The sequence below is a fragment of the Littorina saxatilis genome, linkage group LG11, assembly GCF_037325665.1.
Source record: "Littorina saxatilis isolate snail1 linkage group LG11, US_GU_Lsax_2.0, whole genome shotgun sequence".
Lineage (NCBI taxonomy): Eukaryota > Metazoa > Mollusca > Gastropoda > Littorinimorpha > Littorinidae > Littorina > Littorina saxatilis.
In genome coordinates this window covers 21,768,752-21,787,186 of record NC_090255.1, presented here as the reverse complement: position 1 = coordinate 21,787,186, position 18,435 = coordinate 21,768,752, and the positions used below count along the sequence as shown (strand labels likewise).

At 42.7% G+C, this 18,435-nt stretch overlaps 1 protein-coding gene across 2 annotated transcripts in view; it reads right to left on the bottom strand.

Moving 5' to 3' along the window:
* The window catches only part of LOC138979999 (uncharacterized), a 19,301-nt gene extending 4,498 nt beyond the window's left edge, over window positions 1-14,803 (bottom strand). Inside the window, exons 1-13 of one of the 2 annotated variants that reach the window (XM_070352766.1) lie at window positions 14,678-14,803; window positions 13,694-14,238; window positions 11,512-11,714; window positions 10,113-10,258; window positions 9,553-9,699; window positions 8,460-8,651; window positions 7,951-7,995; window positions 7,011-7,114; window positions 5,011-5,152; window positions 3,581-3,858; window positions 2,961-3,047; window positions 1,238-1,344; window positions 373-433 (exon numbers count right to left, since the gene is read on the bottom strand). In XM_070352766.1, coding sequence (XP_070208867.1) covers window positions 373-433; window positions 1,238-1,344; window positions 2,961-3,047; window positions 3,581-3,858; window positions 5,011-5,152; window positions 7,011-7,114; window positions 7,951-7,995; window positions 8,460-8,651; window positions 9,553-9,699; window positions 10,113-10,258; window positions 11,512-11,714; window positions 13,694-14,164 — 1,983 coding nt within the window. In that variant the 5' untranslated portion in view covers window positions 14,165-14,238; window positions 14,678-14,803. The remainder of the gene's footprint in view (window positions 1-372; window positions 434-1,237; window positions 1,345-2,960; window positions 3,048-3,580; window positions 3,859-5,010; window positions 5,153-7,010; window positions 7,115-7,950; window positions 7,996-8,459; window positions 8,652-9,552; window positions 9,700-10,112; window positions 10,259-11,511; window positions 11,715-13,693; window positions 14,239-14,677) is intronic. The other variant, XM_070352767.1, reaches the window with a different exon arrangement.
* Window positions 14,804-18,435: the final 3,632 nt, after the last annotated feature.

Here is an 18,435-nt window from a genome sequence, read left to right as displayed (position 1 = left end):
GGTTCATGGACCCTCTAAAAATTGAAAGGAGGAGCGTCCGTGGGGAGCCCTGCACGATAACGTGAACAAATCACGTCGTATTTACTCTGAATGAATTTGTGTACAAGGACGCGCTGAGGTAGGGGATTAATTTAGCCAATTATAAAGACATGTAGCCAATTACCAAGACATGTAGCCAATTACCAAGACATGTAGCCAATTGCAAAGACATGTAGCCAATTATAAAGACATGTAGCCAATTACAAAGACATGTAGCCAATTACAAAGACATGTAGCCAATTACAAAGACATGTAGCCAATTGCAAAGACCAAAATACACATAAAGAGTGAGAACAGTGAGAAATCAAAAGCCATGCTCCAAAACTTAGTTACCTCTTCTTTCAGATGTATCAAAGTTTCCAGATCTGTCTTTGACAGAGACCGAACTTCATGACTGAAAAATACATGAATCGAAAAATGTAACATGAATAATCCCCTATGTCCTTGGTTTCCTGAGTAAACTTTGTGTGTGTGTGTGTGTGTGTGTGTGTGTGTGTGTGTGTGTGTGTGTGTGTGTGTGTGTGTGTGTGTGTGTGTGTGTGTGTGGTGTGTGTGTGTGTCTCTGTGTGTGTGTGTGTGTGTGTGTGTGTCTGTGTCTGTGTCTGTGTCTGTGTCTGTGTGTGTGTCTGTCTGTGTGCGTGTGTGTGTGCGTGTATGTGCGTGTGTGTGCGTGCGTGCGTGTGTGTGTGTGTGTGTGTGTGTGTGTGTGTGTGTGTGTGTGTGTGTGTGTGTGTGTGTGTGTGTGTGTGTGTGTGTAAAGTAAAGTAAAATACTGAACCTTTTAAATTGTAATAATTTTAGAATCTTATGAAATCACTATCATTATATTACTGCGTGTATTCTGCGAGATACATTCCGGCCCATGCAAACGATCCTATGCATCACCACATCTCGAACCAGGGGCATACCTGCTTTTTTCAAGGCAGTCAAAAAACACTGGCAGTTTTGTGCACAGAGTAGGAATTGTTGGAGTTGGAATGTTAACCTGAATTAATTTCACATTTGACATAGGTGCCAGTCGCACAGTTAATTTAGAAATGCAACAAGGCTTTAGGTTGTTATGTGTCCAAATGGGGAGATGATCTATCTTGTTCCATGGAAAATCCTAGTTGGATCTATCGTGATTTACACGATTATTAATATACAAATAAGGCTTCTTTTATGTGAAGTTAATGTAACATTTATGGTTTATTCTTACCTGTCCAGTTTGTACTTGTTTGCCCAGTCTCTCACTTCTTTTCGCGGATCTGTGTAGTAGCAACTGCAGTGTCCAAAACCATCCTCCAGGGATCTGTGCATTGTGTGCTGAGAACGAAAGTAAAGTTAAAAGAAATTGAGGTGAAGCTGCTGCTGCTGCTGATGATGATGATGATGCAAACTTTAGCCATGGCATGCATGACGTGTGCCATGAAAAAACAAGATGACCAAATAACAAGGACACAAATCTAACAGAAGTACACACCCACACATAAACAAATAAAACAGGCGCATCACCTTTCAAGAAGCAAAAAGGCAAGGCAAATGCTCATTCTTAGCACCAAAAAAGAGCTACTGTTACTACCCACTCTCATCCACACACCCTCACCGTCCCAAAAGAACAAGAACAAGAACAAGAACAAGAACAACCGAAAAACTATTTGTAAGATAATTGAGAGCCAGAAGACGCCTCAGAACAGAACACTTATCATCATATAACGTCTAAGCCTGTAGCCTCAGGGCTCCCCACGGACGCCCGTCCTAGATTGTTCCGGGCCCCCAACTTTTAATGTTTAGAAGGTCCATGGACCCCTTACGCGGAGTTTTAGAGGGTACCAAGATTCCATGGTCCCCAAACCCCCCCCCCCCCCCCCCCCCTCCCGTGTTCATATAACGCATTGTTATCACGAATAGTGTGATATGAAGTGTCTTTTTTCATCAGAATATTCGAAGGGGGACCGGCACGGTTGGCCTAATGGTAAGGCGTCCGCCCCGTGATCGGGAGGTCATGGGTTCGAACCCCGGCAGGGTCATACCTAAGACTTTAAAATTGTCAATCTAGTGGCTGCTCCGCCTGGCGTCTGGCATTATGGGGTTAGTGCTAGGACTGGTTGGTCCGGTGTCAGAATAATGTGACTGGGTGAGACATGAAGCCTGTACTGCGACTTCTGTCTTCTGTGTGGCGCACGTTATATGTCAAAGCAGCACGTACCGCCCTGATATGGCCCTTCGTGGTCGGCTGGGCGTTAAGCAAACAAACAAAATTAGAAGGGGACACTTCAACGTTACCTTGTTAAATGGAACACACACACACCTTTTTTTCATATCGTTCCGGCGTGAAATTGGCATTTGTGCTTGCACTGTAATTGACTGACAACTACAGTCTGAAAAGAGTACCCACAGTACGCACGATAGCGCAAATGCAGTGCGTCCCGGGACCCGCTCTTTATAGGCTTAGTGCGTCCCGGGACCCCTTCAATGAATTTCTAGTACGTGATTTCGGCTTCTAGTGCGTATAGGACGCAGGGACGCGCACTTTGGGGAGCCCTGAGCATAATATCAATACAACCCAAGTGTTGATCTCAGGCCTCGGTCTTTGGTCATTTGTGCAAACTTTTTAAACTCACGTATTGTTCCGACCCAAGGTCGCTCCAATGTCCGCCAGTTTCGACAAGCGTGAAGTCTTTTGACAAGCGAACAGACAATTTTGATTGATATATATTTTAAATGTCCAACTGACCTATCATCTACTGTGTCAGAGAACAACACTGTTTTAACCTTGAACCTGAATGCACACAAGACGAATATAAAGCCAACATATATATTTTGAATTTCCAACTGACCTAGTATGATCTATTGTGTCTGGGAACAACACTGCGGTAACCCTGAACCTGAACGCACACAAGACGAATATAAAGTCAAGGAAGAGTGGACGAGTTTCATACCGGGTGAAGTTTGCAGAAATGAGTCCCACTGTACCGGTTCCTTGGACTCCTCGCCGCGTGGTTCTTTTGGCTTTTTACCGAACGACTCTGGTTAAAAATAAAAATGGTTTTGTTTCAATTAACACATCAATATTTGTTTTGGATCTTTCGCTTAGCTTGCTTATTGATAGAGTGAACAAACAACAAGATTAAACACTAAGATATATAAATACAGGATTCATTTCAGAGACTACAAATTATCAAAATTACCTCGAATCAAAGCGGTTTAATGGAAGCATACAACAAACAAATATCAGCAGACAAATCAAAGGGATAAAAAAGAAATGAAAACTTAGCATCGGTTGCACTTTTTCCTCGTAAGATATGGCATGGAAAGGTATTGTTGACATTGGCAAACACAGACACAGACAGACACACAGACAGACACACAGACAGACGGACAGACAGACACACATACGTCGCCCCTGGAACAAGTGCACTTTTTCTTTGTGTCCATGGCCGGCCGTCAGTGAAATAGGTAGCTTCTTTTTTTCAGTCTTGAAAAGCACTTGTCCTGAAAATAATCACATTCAAGCTACCATAAATTTATTTCTGCTGACATTTGCACTTTCAAAACTCACTGTGTCAAGTTTTTCTACTTTCCGCGGGCTTCGTGGCGTAGTTGTCAAAGCTGGACTCTTTTGCGGAGATCCTTGCTTTGGCTTTCCTCCCTGATAGACCTTGCCGCGTATTGTAGCCACAAGCTTTCTCAAATTCTCTTCACGGGCAGGTTCTGGCCCCGAGAGATCGTAGTAGTAAAGACCGCTGATCAAAAACCCAAGCCACTGATCTCCTTCGTAGTCTGCTTGAAGTTTGACCGGTATTATTGGCTTCTTCTTAGTCTTCGCGTATCTGGCTTCTGCAGGAGGAAGAGTCAAAATGAAATATTAGCTATATATAGGCTAACTTATTTCTCCTTTACTTTCTTCTAGCAAACAAAATAGCCAACCATGCATCATTCCATTCATCTAGTTATCCATCCATCCATCAAAAATAGACCGGCACGGTTGGCCTAGTGGTAAGGCGTCCGCCCCGTGATCGGGAGGTCGTGGGTTCGAACCCCGGCCGGGTCATACCTAAGACTTTAAAATTGGCAATCTAGTGGCTGCTCCGCCTGGCGTCTGGCATTATGGGGTTAGTGCTAGGATTGGTCGGTCCGGTGTCAGAATAATGTGACTGGGTGAGACATGAAGCCTGTGCTGCGACTTCTGTCTTGTGTGTGGCGCACGTTATATGTCAAAGCAGCACCGCCCTGATATGGCCCTTCGTGGTCGGCTGGGCGTTAAGCAAACAAACAAACAGAAATCAATAAAAAATGCATGAGCAAATCTTTCCAGTATCCAAATCCTCCACCCGTCCATTTATTCATCTACTCATTAAGGGGAAATACGGATGACGAAACGCAGGATGAAAAGATGGTACATGTCAAGACATAATCTAGACAAAGATAGCGATCTGAATTTGCAAGTCTGTAAAGGAATAAACAGAAAGAATGAGAAAAAAATGAAATATTAGAGAACAGAAAACAAACATCGGCCTCCTTATCAGACGGTCGTGAGTTCAAATCCTGGCCGCGGCCGCCTGGTGGGTCAAGGGTGGAGATTTTTCCGATCTCCCAGATCAACGTATGTACAGACCTGCTAGTGCCTGATCCCCCTTCGTATGCGCACAGAATATATCCTGTAATTTATGTCAGAGTTCGGTGGGTAATAGAAACACGAAAATACCCAGCCTGCTTCCCCCGAAAACGCCGTATGGCTGCCTGGATGGCCGGGTTAAACGGTCATACACGTAAAAACCCACTCGTGTAACAAGATCAGTGAACGTGGGAGTTTCAGCCCATGAATGAAGAAGAAGAAGAAGTTATAAAATGTTTCCATATGAATGGCTGAACAATCCCCGGAACCTTGGAAAGATTGCCCATACGAATCAGGCTAGATCACGCCCCTTTTTCCAAACTGTTAATAATCATCTGAAATGCATTCCATAACAAGTAATTATTTTTTCTCACCTTGGCGACAGGGCTCACTGGTTTCATACGCATCACTGTAGCACATGAGGAACACAAAAGAACGGTCCACAGCATCGGCCATAGAATCTAGCGTGTCTCCTTTCTTGTGGATAGAATCTATGTCCATCCAAGTGTCGAATCCCTGTAGCAAAAAAAACCAAACCATATGTGACCCTCCACCACGGATTGAGTCGCATGTCACCTTTGCATGATTTTCATATTTTTACATTTTTCTAAAGAGTTTTGTATGCTCTATCTAGTGGTGAAACCCGTTTTAGAAAAGAGCGAACACTTTTTGAGTAAGCCTGTGACTAAGGTGACCCTCACACTGTTACCAGACACCCCCCGGAATTATATATTACTAGATGATTACCCGCTTCGCCGGGTACCGGCTTCGCCGGGTACCGGCTTCGCCGGGAAGAAGTAGAGCCGAATACCAAAGGGAGATAAACGCGCGAGAAGATAAGGAAGAGTTACTGGGAATGGATGTACAGAAAAACCATGAAAACCAAAATCGGTTCAGCGCTGCGCGCTGAGAGCACGTGTTGAAAATTTGCAGATTGTGTCCGGGGTCTACCTGAATATGCCCACCAAATTTGAAGCAGATCCATTGAGAACTTTGGCCGTGCATAGCGAACAGACAGAAAGACAGACAGACAGAGAGACACACACACAAACCGTATATAGATATAGAAGCCTAGCGCAGAACCGCGCGAGGTGACATGCGACTCATTCCGTGGTGGAGGGTCACATAATTATTCATTCTAGTACTGTGTGATCTGCGGGTACCTTTGTTTTAAGGCATAGCGTTTCATTGATACTAACAGTAACAACTCAGGTATTGTAATGCAGAATTTGTGTCCACACAAGCCTTGAACGCCTACATCAAACGCAGAATCAAACGGTATTTTTTGTTTTTGTTTTTTAAATTCCACTGCTTGCTTTTGTTTTTGGACGGACATGTTGAAAAGCGATGATCTTTAAGGACACAAGATCATGAATGCCGTGGCCGTCACCAACGTGAAGCACACTTCAACACCAAGATACACATGGTTGTTCGGTGATGTAATCAAACAAGAAAAGCAAATGCTTACACGACTCGCCCCCGTCCCCCCCCCTCCCTGGACCACCCTACCCGATAGAAGACTCCATCCCTTTTAAGACCCCCCCCCCCCCCCCCCCCCCGCTGCGACCTTAACATGTGACGATGGTCAACAAAACTAGGGTCGTATCGGCAGATGATCAAACCCGTGAAGTGTGCAAAGTTTCAAAGCACAAACTTCAAACATATCTGAGATAATTCTTCATGCTTACTTTTGAATGCCGTGTCTCTGTTTGTGTTGTTGTCTTGTCATCTTCATGTAATTTATGCTTACGTGTATCTGAGTATGCTTAAGTTGTTAATGCGAAAGATTTTGTATGAGTGAGCCTTGAGTCGCCTTGTGGTGAGATATATTCCGTATTATTATTATTATTTTTATAACTCTAACGTTAAGTTTTTATGAATCGAACATGACCCCGCTCGGACCCCAAAATCTGCCGAGGGTCCACCAAACTAGGATCCTCGCAAGAGATCATCAAACCCTAGAAATATGCACAGTTTTAAAGCCTATTACCCAGGTGAGTCAAACAAGCAGCAGAAATAAACGAAGCCCCCATATTATCTTCTTGCCTTGCAAGAGAGTGTAGTGAATAACTTTGTCAACCCCACACACACTCACACCCGCAAGCAAGAACACACACGCACTCACACACATCCACACATACACTCACACACACACACACACACACCCAAACACACACATGCACGCACACACACAGACACGCATGTACGCACGCACTCACGCGCTTTTTGCTGCTAGGCGAGTTACGCACATACTGTATAGTTACAGAATACCAAATTCCTGAGATTATGAGAAGTATAAAAACACATTAATCATCACAATGCATGCCGTACATCTCTTCACATCAAGAAATGTCAAAGCAGGTTGCTTTCTCACCTCGTCTTTGAGTCTTTTACAAATGGCCTCAACCGCCGCACGGCTGCCAGTGTGATAGGACAACATCACGTGCTCGCGTGTGCCTCGCTTGGAATCAGAGTCTTCTGTTTAGAATAAGACATTTTAGAACAAAAATAGTTAATGCAGACCTGAAAGTCAAAAAAATAAAAAAAATAGTGCACTAGCCTTTGGCTTGTATTTCTCAACAATGTACTTGCAAGAGCACGTGACATGTTTATCCCAAACCCACGATTTGTTTCAGCAACTTGACTCGCATTTGGCGATGAACATTTTTATACTCGCCAGTTACATGTCTCTACTCGCCATGGCGAGTAAAATACTCACAACTGTCAGGGCTGTTTTGCTTCGATGCTGTACTGTACAGGAAACCAAATCGTATTTCAAAAGATATGTGTGCTTCATAACTCGCTTTCTGTATTATTTCATTTTGATGTATCCAGGAAGTGTTGTGGTAAAGGCTACAATGACATAAAGTTTGTCGATGATAACAATTCTAGCGGTAATGTATGAATTTGAATGCTTTATTCCTCCATTCGAAACCACGAATCAAGGATCGATGTTTTTTTTTGTAAACAATAAATTATGTATATTTGGGTCCGAATATAGCATCAGTCTACCCTGTTCAAAATATTTGCAGAAATGCTAGTACCTTAACCACACCCCCCCCCCCCCCCCCCCCCCCCGCTTCGTTCGTGTCCACACGCAGACAAAATACCAAGTACGTATGATAAAGATACGGTAAACCATGTCAGATTTCGGTGCGCTATAGCACGCATCCCACGAAAACGAAGTATGGATGCCTAAATGGCAAGGAAAAATGATCATGCACTTAAAAACACGCTGGAAGAAAACGTGGGAGTCGCAGCACATGAACGCAGCAGGCGAAAACAAAAAGAAGATTATAGCTGCGGTAACTTACCTAGCCGCTTTTCCATGTCCAATCCTTTCCCCCCGCCTCCTTTTCCTGCAAAACATGTTTGACGAGCACAAGGTTTCAACCATCTACTTAGCTTTCTTTCCGCTTGTCAATGCTTTCGGCAGCCTTAATTGTGATGTTCGATGAAACTTTATATTAGCCGCAAACTGCCTTGGCAAATGAAACAATATACAAACAAGAAAGACTAAAAGTTGATTCACGGAGATGCATAGTGAAGGAATGCTTACTAACATAATAACACACACACACACACACACACACACACACACACGCGCGCGCGCGCGCACGCACGCACACACACACACACACACACACACACATACACACCACACACACACACTCACTCACACGCGCGTACGCATTCACGCACGCACACACTCACACACAAACACACGCGCACACAAACAAAGACCAACACACACACACACACACACACACACACACACACACACACACACACAATATCAATAGCTTATAACGCCACTGCTTACCAAAATGGATCTGCTTCTGTCCTTCTTTCATGTGTCTCGTCAGATTCAATAGAATGAATTCAGCCTGCTCCTGCAATGGGTTTGATTTATCTGTGTACAGCTTCATCAGTAGGTCAACCAGGGGGTCATCTTCGGCCATCTCCTTCTGGCACTCTTCCTCTTCGCACAGGAACCAGAGCGAGTCAATGCATGCTGTTAACAGCAGACAGACCATGCGTTCATCAGTTCAATTTGAGTGTTTTCATCTCCTCGCCGATGCACAACATGTTTAACATCCCGTTAGTGTAGTTACTATACTTGCAGACAGACGGACAAAGGCAGAGAGAGGGAGAGACAGACAGGCAATGCAGGAACGCAGTATTGTCATGCACACAACTTCACGCAAGTGCACCACCAATCATTCTTAGTGCATACCTAGGCAAACGAGACATAACATTCAACATTTAATCCCCCCAAAAAAACCAATCAACAATTATTTAAGTACTAATTTCCCAGTTAATTTCTCTTTCAGTTACTGGTATCCCACTAGACCCCAACACACTCATACCACACTAACTCACTCACTCCTAGCTCACAAACACAATCACAATTTTCCACAAAATACAATCACTTAAAGTAGCAGACGTAATACCCTGGCTACACATGATGTTTGATTAATTTCCTGTCTAGAAGACAAGAAGTTCACACGATCCTGTTCGAAATCTCAGCTGAAATGCATCGTCCTTACGACGAGAGGAAAACAAGTTCGTAAATTGTCCAGCGACAATATGATAGTGGAAGTGGAAGTGGAAGATAGACAGACAGACATGTGGACAGATGAATAGATAGATAGATAGATAGATAGATAGATGATAGATATATAGATAGATAGATAGATAGATAGATAGATCGATATATAGATAGATAGATTCATTGATTAATTGATTGGTTGACATATTGACAGGTTGTTTGATTGACTGAGACAGAGAGAAAAACAGTGAAATAGAAAAAGAGAAAAAGAGAGAGGGAGAGGGGCAGCAGTTAGGCAGGGGAAGCAACTGTTATTTTACCGCTTTGCATACAAGCCAAAAGTTGATCATCATCTTTCACAAACCATTTCTCTCCTGTTCGATGTCGGAGTTCATGCCCTTGGCAAGTATAGCGACTGCACCAGACTCGATGACTGCCCTTTTCTTGTCAGCTTGATCAGTCGTCCTCTCCTTATCAAGTAGAGGCGCAGGCTTCAGGAGATGTCTTATGCCTGGAACGGTAGAATATGTGTTGTAGCGTGTCCGTTTTTTTTACTTTTTTGATGACTTTTATCGAACAAAGTATATATACACAATTACAATTGCCATGTTTCTTAAAGAGTTACTTCTCTTTGCCACGTTGTGTACATGAAGATAAAACATTTTTATTTCACTCATTTGCTAGTATTTACTTTGAGCAGAGAGATCTCCGTGTGTCATGCAGCCACCTTAGCGATTACTGCAAAATGTATTGTTGAATTAGAACACCTTATTAAAACACGTGGAACATCACGCCATATATAGTTAATCATTAACATTCTGAGTGTTGTGTAGCAGGTAGAGTGCTAAGTGTTCTTGTAAAACATCTTTTTTTTTCTTTTTTTTTTTTTTTTGGGGGGGGGGGGGGAGTGGGAAGTACGCATACCTCTCTCCATTGCAGTGGCGGAGGATTTCATTCGCTGATGTTCCGGATTGTCCAAGGCCAGTCGCAGGTTTAGCAAGAGGAAGTGAATGTTATGCTGGGTGACGGCGCGTGCTTTGACACAGGCAAGCCCTGTGATGGCTGCCAGCCTGAAATTGAAGCAACAAACACAAGTATGTCAGCAACTGTGTGCTAGTAATATGAACTTAATTGGATGAATCTTAGCACAGCACCTGGAATTTCGGACTAAGCATCTCTCTCGTCGTATATCCTTGTCTGTCTGTCTGTCTGTCTGTCTGTCTGTATGTCTGTCTCTTTTGTAGTGTGTACAAGAAAATATGCTTTTTTCTCCTTCTTATTATTAATATTACGTGCGTCTGTAGCCGTCTGTATTAAGTGTTTGTATAAAGGACAGTTTGTCAGATTAGGCTTTGCCTAAAATCTCTATCCTTTGGTAATAAAGTTCAGTTTCAGTTTCAGTTTCAGTTTCTCTCTGTCCCTGTCTGTCTGTCTCTCTCTCTCTCTCTCCCTGTATCTCTCCATCTCCCTCTCCCGCTTTTTGTTCGTTGCGCGTGATACGTAATACCCCCATTGCAAGTGGCCGATGGCCTGGGTGGCCGAGTGGTAACGCACTTGCGCTCGGAAGCGAGAGGTTGCGAGTTCGACCCTGGGTCAGGGCGTTAGCAATTTTCTCCCCCCTTTCCTAACCTAGGTGGTGGGTTCAAGTGCTAGTCTTTCGGATGAGACGAAAAACCGAGGTCCCTTCGTGTACATTACATTGGGGTGTGCACGTTAAAGATCCCACGATTGACAAAAGGGTCTTTCCTGGCAAAATTGTATAGGCATAGATAAAAATGTCCACCAAAATACCCGTGTGACTTGGAATAATAGGCCGTGAAAAGTAGGATATGCGCCGAAATGGCTGCGATCTGCTGGCCGATGTGAATGCGTGATGTATTGTGTAAAAAATTCCATCTCACACGGCATAAATAAATCCCTGCGCCTTGAATATGTGCGCGATATAAATTGCATAAAATAAAAAAATAAAATAAAAAATAAATAAATCCCTGCGCTTAGAACTGTACCCACGGAATACGCGCGATATAAGCCTCATATTGATTGATTGATATAGCATTTAAACTTTCGTATTCGTATTCTCTATCTCCCTCTCTCTGTCTCTTTCGCTCTCTCGGCGTTGGGTGTGGGCGATAGTAGGGATGTTTGGAATAAAAGAGTGTGAGGGTTTAAAAAAGAGGGGAACGTATTCACAATACCACCACTCAGGCAGCCATGGTGAAGTACGTACGTAACTGCAGAAAAGTAAAACACCGGCATTCGCTTTAAAATAATTATAAAGCAAAATGTCTTGACATTGTATTTTTGACATTCAAACACTACTTACTGGGTTGCTTTTTCATCAGCTTTTGTACAGGTTGCTAGTGCAGGCGCAAGTGCACGAAGGTTTGCTCTGAACTGGTTCGTCCTGCCACAGGTATCAGGCGGGGGATCAGGGGTGTGGTAGCCATCCTTCAGCTCAGCTTCGTGTGCGGCTAAATTGTGTACGATGCGGAGACATTCACAAAAACGAGCACTTTTGACAGGGGCCTGGAAAGATGACCAAATAAACAAAACATAAGATTAAATATTTCCCCCGAAACTGAGCGACGTCTGCCTAAATGGCGGGGTAAAAACGGTCATACACGTAAACAAAAAACATTCGTGCAAAAACATTTGTGAACGTGGGAGTTTCAGCCCATGAAAAAAGAAGAAGAAGAAGAAGAAGAAGAAGAAGAAGAAGAAGAAGAAGAAGAAGAAGAAGAAGAAGAAGAAGAAGAAGAAGAAGATTAAATACTTTATTCTACAGACGTGAGAGAGATCACTAAATTAAAATGAACATTCAAAGTTACTTTTGTACGCGTTTAAAAGATTACGCATAGAAGCCTACAGCTAAGCACATTGCGATAAGTCTGTGATCTTTACCATACATTTTTTATCAATGCAATGTCGGAAACAAAAATACAACAAAAAGATTGATTAAAGAAAATCAAATGAAGATGTTTGGGTAAAATTCACGATAAATTTCGCGCGCGCTTGTTTATTTCAATGTTTGTTATTCTGTCAGGTGCCGGTGTAACACGACATTTTTACTCCACGAAAAATTTACTCCGGAGTAAATATTTCGTACGAAATTCTTACTCCGAGTACACTTTTCGTACGAGAAAAGAACTCCCCAAGGCACGAAAAAATTACTCCCTCCACGAATTTTTTTCTCCCCATTTTATTTACTTCCAGAAAAAATCTCGTACGCAAAAATGGGATGCGGGCGAAGGGATAATGCCAATAAGTGATCTCGCGCACACGAATGTCGCGCTACCCTCCTTCCACCCCTTCCACCACCAAGACTAACAGGGGACAAAGGAGTAAAAATTTCGTACACCTGGCATGGGAAGTTAAATTGCTCGTGTTGGGGTGAAGTAATTTATTCGTTATTTATTCGTCAGGGGAGTAGCATTTTTGTACGAAATGTTTACTCGGAGCTCACCTGTCTTGGGAAGTAATTTTCTCGTGCAATGGGGGGGGAGTAACTTTTTCGTACGAAATGTTTACTCCGGAGTAAAAATCTCGTGTGAGTCATTTTCTCGTGTTACACCGGCGGGTTGGTTCCGCAAAACTCTCGCTTACGCTGTTGCACATGTCGTATGCATCTAGAGCGCTTACTTCCCTTTTTCTCTCAGATGTTTACGGTAACAAGAATGAAGAAGTGATAGAGAAAGACTGGACGAGTAGGTGAAATCTAAGAAACAGACAGTGAAAAAGAAATAAGAGACAGATGAGATGCGGGGTTAGAAAAAAATAGAACAGAGAAGGAAACATGGAGGTGTGAGACGATGCTAGACAGAAAGGCCATAGAAAAGAGATAACACCAGCACATAGGAGCAAACCATGCAAGAAGATATATACTGAACGGCAAAAGTAAGGGACCGCCCTTGAAAAAACCAGCTGACTTCATCTGTGCCAAACTCCTTGTTCCTAAGTTTATAAAACCAAATGGCTGTCAGGCCGTACACACCAGTGGGTGAGCAATGCTGTGTTAGCAGGAAACTTGCTCGGGATCCACGGAGGCCTGGCTAGGGTACGAGACAGAAACTGCAAAAAGTGGACCATTTTTACGCTGGCGCGTGGGCAAGCCTGGGCGGGAAAGATGAAAATTCGTTATGCACGTGCAGGGGGGATGTGTTGAGAGTGAACTGTTGTCACCAGTTAGGCTTTATAGCCCCGCGATTTTCCCCTAGCCACCATCTTCTCACTATGCCTCCCAGACGAAAGGTGACCACCTTCAACAAAGCCCGGGCCATCGCATGGCTGCAAGACGGCGTAAGCAAGCAAGAAGTGGGCAGATGACTTCGGAGTGTCCCATTCTGTCGTGGTCAGGCTGCATCAGAAGTTCCAGGCCACCAACAGCGTTCTGGAGAGGCCCATGCAGGTCAGGACGGCCTGGTTTTGTCAAGGGCGGTCCCTAACTTTTGCCGTTTAGTATAGCTTAGATACGCGAGAAAACAGGACAAATATATTATGTCTCGTACCTTCTGCCGGTCTTGAAGAATGGACACCAGCTCGGGAAGCAAACGATTGTGGTGTGCAACCTCCCAACACGCATTGACGCTGGCCAGAGGATCCGTTACGATGGCAACACACTCCAGGCAATTCTCAACGAATCCTCTCCGTTGTCCTCCACCGTCACGGTTGTTGAACACAGCAAGAACTCGAGCCCTCTTTCCGGTTTCTGTTTCTTTCTGCAGAGATGTCACCAGCTCGTCACAAATGGCTTCAATGGTCTTGGTATCCACCATTTTATCCCCCGCCGCATTGACCAGCTCCATTCTTTGTTTCAGCGGCTTGCTGTCAGCCTTGTGAAGGGACTCAAGGATGTTTTCTACATGTTCTTCAAAGTTATCTATCAGTCTTGGTTTTGACCGTTGGTTTTCTTTCTGCCATGTTTTTTCATACAACGCAGCAATGTCCTTTGGCAGGCTGGTAGAACCTCCGCCTCCCATTTTGGTGTGGGTGTTTTTCTTTCAAGCGAGAACATTTGCCATGCTCGTAGTTGACAAAACTTCTACATATTTAACTGCAAAGGAGATACAAAAAAAATGTTATTGATTTGAAACAGTAGATCCCGATAAGATATTCACATTTTTGTCTTTATTGTAACATTTTAAAACCAGCCTATTAAAGTATGCTCAACTTAAACAAAACTGAACCTATATCTATGTTTTAAGCCCATAAATAAAGAACTGAATTGTTTACATGAAATTGTTATCAGGTAGGAATGGTTGGTGTATTGCTTAGGCACTATTCGATCACGTTTAAAGGCTATGAGATTTTCTGTCGGAATTGTTCGTGCAATTGCCTGTCTGTTTGGGTTAAGTTCGTCATACAGATACAAAGTCAAGTCATCTGTGCAGTGTGTTCAACAGTTCTACTGCTTTAAGTTGTTGATGTTGTAACCTGTCTTCCTAAGTATTGTCTTAGCACACATATTCCTAGCAAAAGAATATAACGTTTACCTTGGTTGAAGTACTGCAACATAAACTTTCTGTAAACAGATTTGTCATAGCCCTTCATGAGTCGGTCACAGGCAAAGGTATACACAAAAGTATTTAAAGGTAGAACCAGTGCTGTTAGCAATACCCTTTCAAAGCAAATGTGAGGCATTCATGTGAACGAGAAGCCATATACTATTTTGTTCAGAATGAATGATAAGTAAAAAACACGTTACAGGGACCTTTCTTGTAACTGAATTGCTGCGACACACTTTCTTTTCAATTTGTTGTGGTCTCAAAGATAGACATTATGTTCCTTACGCTGTATCGCCTTTGTGGACGAACACACCCATTACAAAACAAGCGCATGTCAAACATGTCAAATGTTACTCAATTAAGCAAGTATATGTGTTACCGTGTGGTCCATTTCTCAACTTTGCGAACTCACAACAGTATATGGATAAAAACATGGGTAAATAGTTTATATTTTGTATAATTAAGGGACAAACCGGTTTCAAAGCAAGAGCCACTACCAACTGAACGATCTCCCCGACAAAGTGAGTGAGAGTTCTGAGTCTGGAAGTTCCTAATAAACAAAGTCACAAACCGTCTGTGTACTTTTCGTCACACACACACACACACACACACACACACACACACACACACACACACGTACATACATACACACACACACACATACATTATATATATATATATATTATATATATATTTATATATGTATAGGTTACAACACGAGTGGTTTTTTATATGGCTTGTATTTCAGTCAAGACCCAGCGGATGAATATCATCGGGAGACACGAGCCTCTGGCGAGTGGCTCTCGATTGATATTCCCGCTGGGTCTTGACTGAAATACAAGCCATATAAAAAACCACGAGTGTTGTAATCTGTATATCCCATTCTACCATCAAACACAAAGTGTAGACTACTAGCGGCACTGTTGCGATCTGTGGAGCGTGAAACGGTGTTGTCAGCGAGACTTGGTCCTTTTGCAACCTTAAACTAAGTGACCGTCGCTGAAAAAATAAAACGAATGAGTGCATCTATAAGTACGCGGTAACACTACTTTCAGACCGTTTAAAAGCTTTAAGTAAAGGTTCATAAGTTGCAAGAAAGTAATGAAGTCGTATAGAAATCCATTTAGTTGAAGCGCACAATTCTTTTGCGTTTCAGGTCGGCGGAACGGGGAAACCGGTTTGGCCCCCATTTGGCTTACTCGATTCAGAATCGATTCCACGTTGTTTTTTTCGAACGTATTATTATACAATTAGGCTTATTGACAGAGAAGCAAATTTTAGGGAACACATATGTAGATTTAACCATTTGCTCCCTATTTGAAATGTATCTACGTGATAAACTGTTTTGCGAGTGTGTTTGCATGAACCTAAACTGGTATGGGTGTGAAGAAAACAGGACCCAAGTCTGTCACCGCCGCTTGATTGCATTTTGAAAGAATATGACTGGATTACGGAAAAATACACACATGTTAAGTTCTTAGATACCTTCATCGCCAATGTGGACTTACTGCAGAGCCAGGCAAAAGAGTAGACTTGCTCGCAAATACGTGATAACGAAGCGAAGCCAAAGGACGCGTCTCGGTAGATAAACCAGTCGTCTGGTACGATGCAAGGGAGGGTACTCGTTTTTTTGTTTTGGTTCGCAACCATTCGCATTATGATCAGTGGTGTTCGACTGTTCAAACTAGTGTTATGCACGTGTTAATAAAACTGCGGATAGAACTCTTTAGCAGCAAAGCAATTAAGAGTGTATTACAATCTACCTTTAAGCATATTTCTGATTGGATTAAGGTTGCGCCAGCTTAAACTCTAGTTTTTATCTGTGTGCTGTCCGGGTGCAAGGGAGACATTGTTTTGTTTTGGTTTTTGTTCTTGTAAACCGGTCTGCAGTAGACAGGGACACGGAGAAAACGTTCGAAACAGTATTGAGGGAACACATTTTCTTTCTGTTGTGTTGCATATTCTTTTTGGGATTATTCCTATGGTAGCGATGCTTGTCGACACACGGATAGCAAACAGAGGTTCGATCGTTCGCTAGCATCTGTGTATCTTGTAAGCTGAATGTTCGTTTTTTTCGACCTGCATTGCTTTCATACTGAAAAAAACGTTTGTTTATTGCATCCCATACATCAGATCAGTTCCGAGATTCATGTTTGCGTGCAACTGATATGGTTTTCTAAGCCGTGCGATACGATTTTGGAACTTCATACAAATGTGTCACATTGTTCGGCGCGAGGTCAAAGGTCGGGAGGAACGTAGTTCTTTGCCCAAATCGGAATCTGCACTATCATATATTTTTTGGAGTCCATGATGTATTTATTGAGCTGTAAAAATACAACATATATACCCATACTGAAGTAACAGAGACAAAGAAGGGAGGTCATGGGATATATATATATATATATATCCCATGACCTCCCTTCTTTGTCTCTGTTACTTCAGTATGGGTATATATGTTGTATTTTTATAGCTCAATAAATACATCATGGACTCAAAAAAATATATGATAGTGCAGATTCCGATTTGGGCGAAGAACTACTTTGCTCCCGACCTTTGACCTCGCGCCGAACAATGTGACACATTTGTATGAAGTTCCAAAATCGTATTGCACGGCTCAGAAAACCATATCAGTTGCACGCAAAAATGAATCTCAGAACTGATCTGATGTATGAGATGCAATAAGCAAACGTTTCTTTCATTATGAAAGCAATGCAGGTGGGAAAAAACGAACATTCAACTTACAAGATAACCAGATGCCAGCGAACCAAAACAAAAACACGAGTACCCTCCCCTTGCTTCGTTAGCAGACGACTTTTGAGAATCTGTCAGACCGTCCTTACCTGGCACGGTTGGGCTTCGCTATCATCAGCTGTTTCACGTGTTTTGCGAGCAAGTCTACTCTTTTGCCTGGCTCTGCAGTAAGTCCACATTGGCGATGAAGGTATCTAAGAACTTAACATGTGTGTATTTTTCCGTAATCCAGTCATATTCTTTCAAAATGCAATCAAGCGGCGGTGACAGACTTGGGTCCTGTTTTCCTCGCACCCATACCAGTTTAGGTTCATGCAAACACACTCGCAAAACATGTAGATACATTTCAAATAGGGAGCAAATGGTTAAATCTACATATGTGTTCCCTAAAATTTGCTTCTCTGTCAATAAGACTAATTGTATAATAATGCGTTCGAAAAAAACAACGTGGAATCGATTCTGAATCGAGTCGAGTAAGCCAAATGGGGGCCAAACCGGTTTCCCCGTTCCGCCGACCTGAAACGCAAAAGAATTGTGCGCTTCAACTAAATGGATTTCTATACGACTTCATTACTTTCTTGCAACTTATGAACCTTTACTTAAAGCTTTTAAACGGTCTGAAAGTAGTGTTACCGCGTACTTATAGATGCACTCATTCGTTTTATTTTTTCAGCGACGGTCACTTAGTTTAAGGTTGCAAAAAGGCCAAGTCTCGCTGAAAACACTGTTTCACACTCCACAGATCGCAACAGTGCCGCTAGTAGTCTACACTTTGTGTTTGATGGTAGAATGGGATATACAGATTACAACACTCGTGGTTTTTTATATGGCTTGTATTTCAGTCAAGACCCAGCGGGAATATCAATCGAGAGCCACTCGCCAGAGGCTCGTGTCTCCCGATGATATTCATCCGCTGGGTCTTGACTGAAATACAAGCCATATAAAAAAAAACACTCGTGTTGTAACCTATACATATAAAACATCAGAAATTGTGA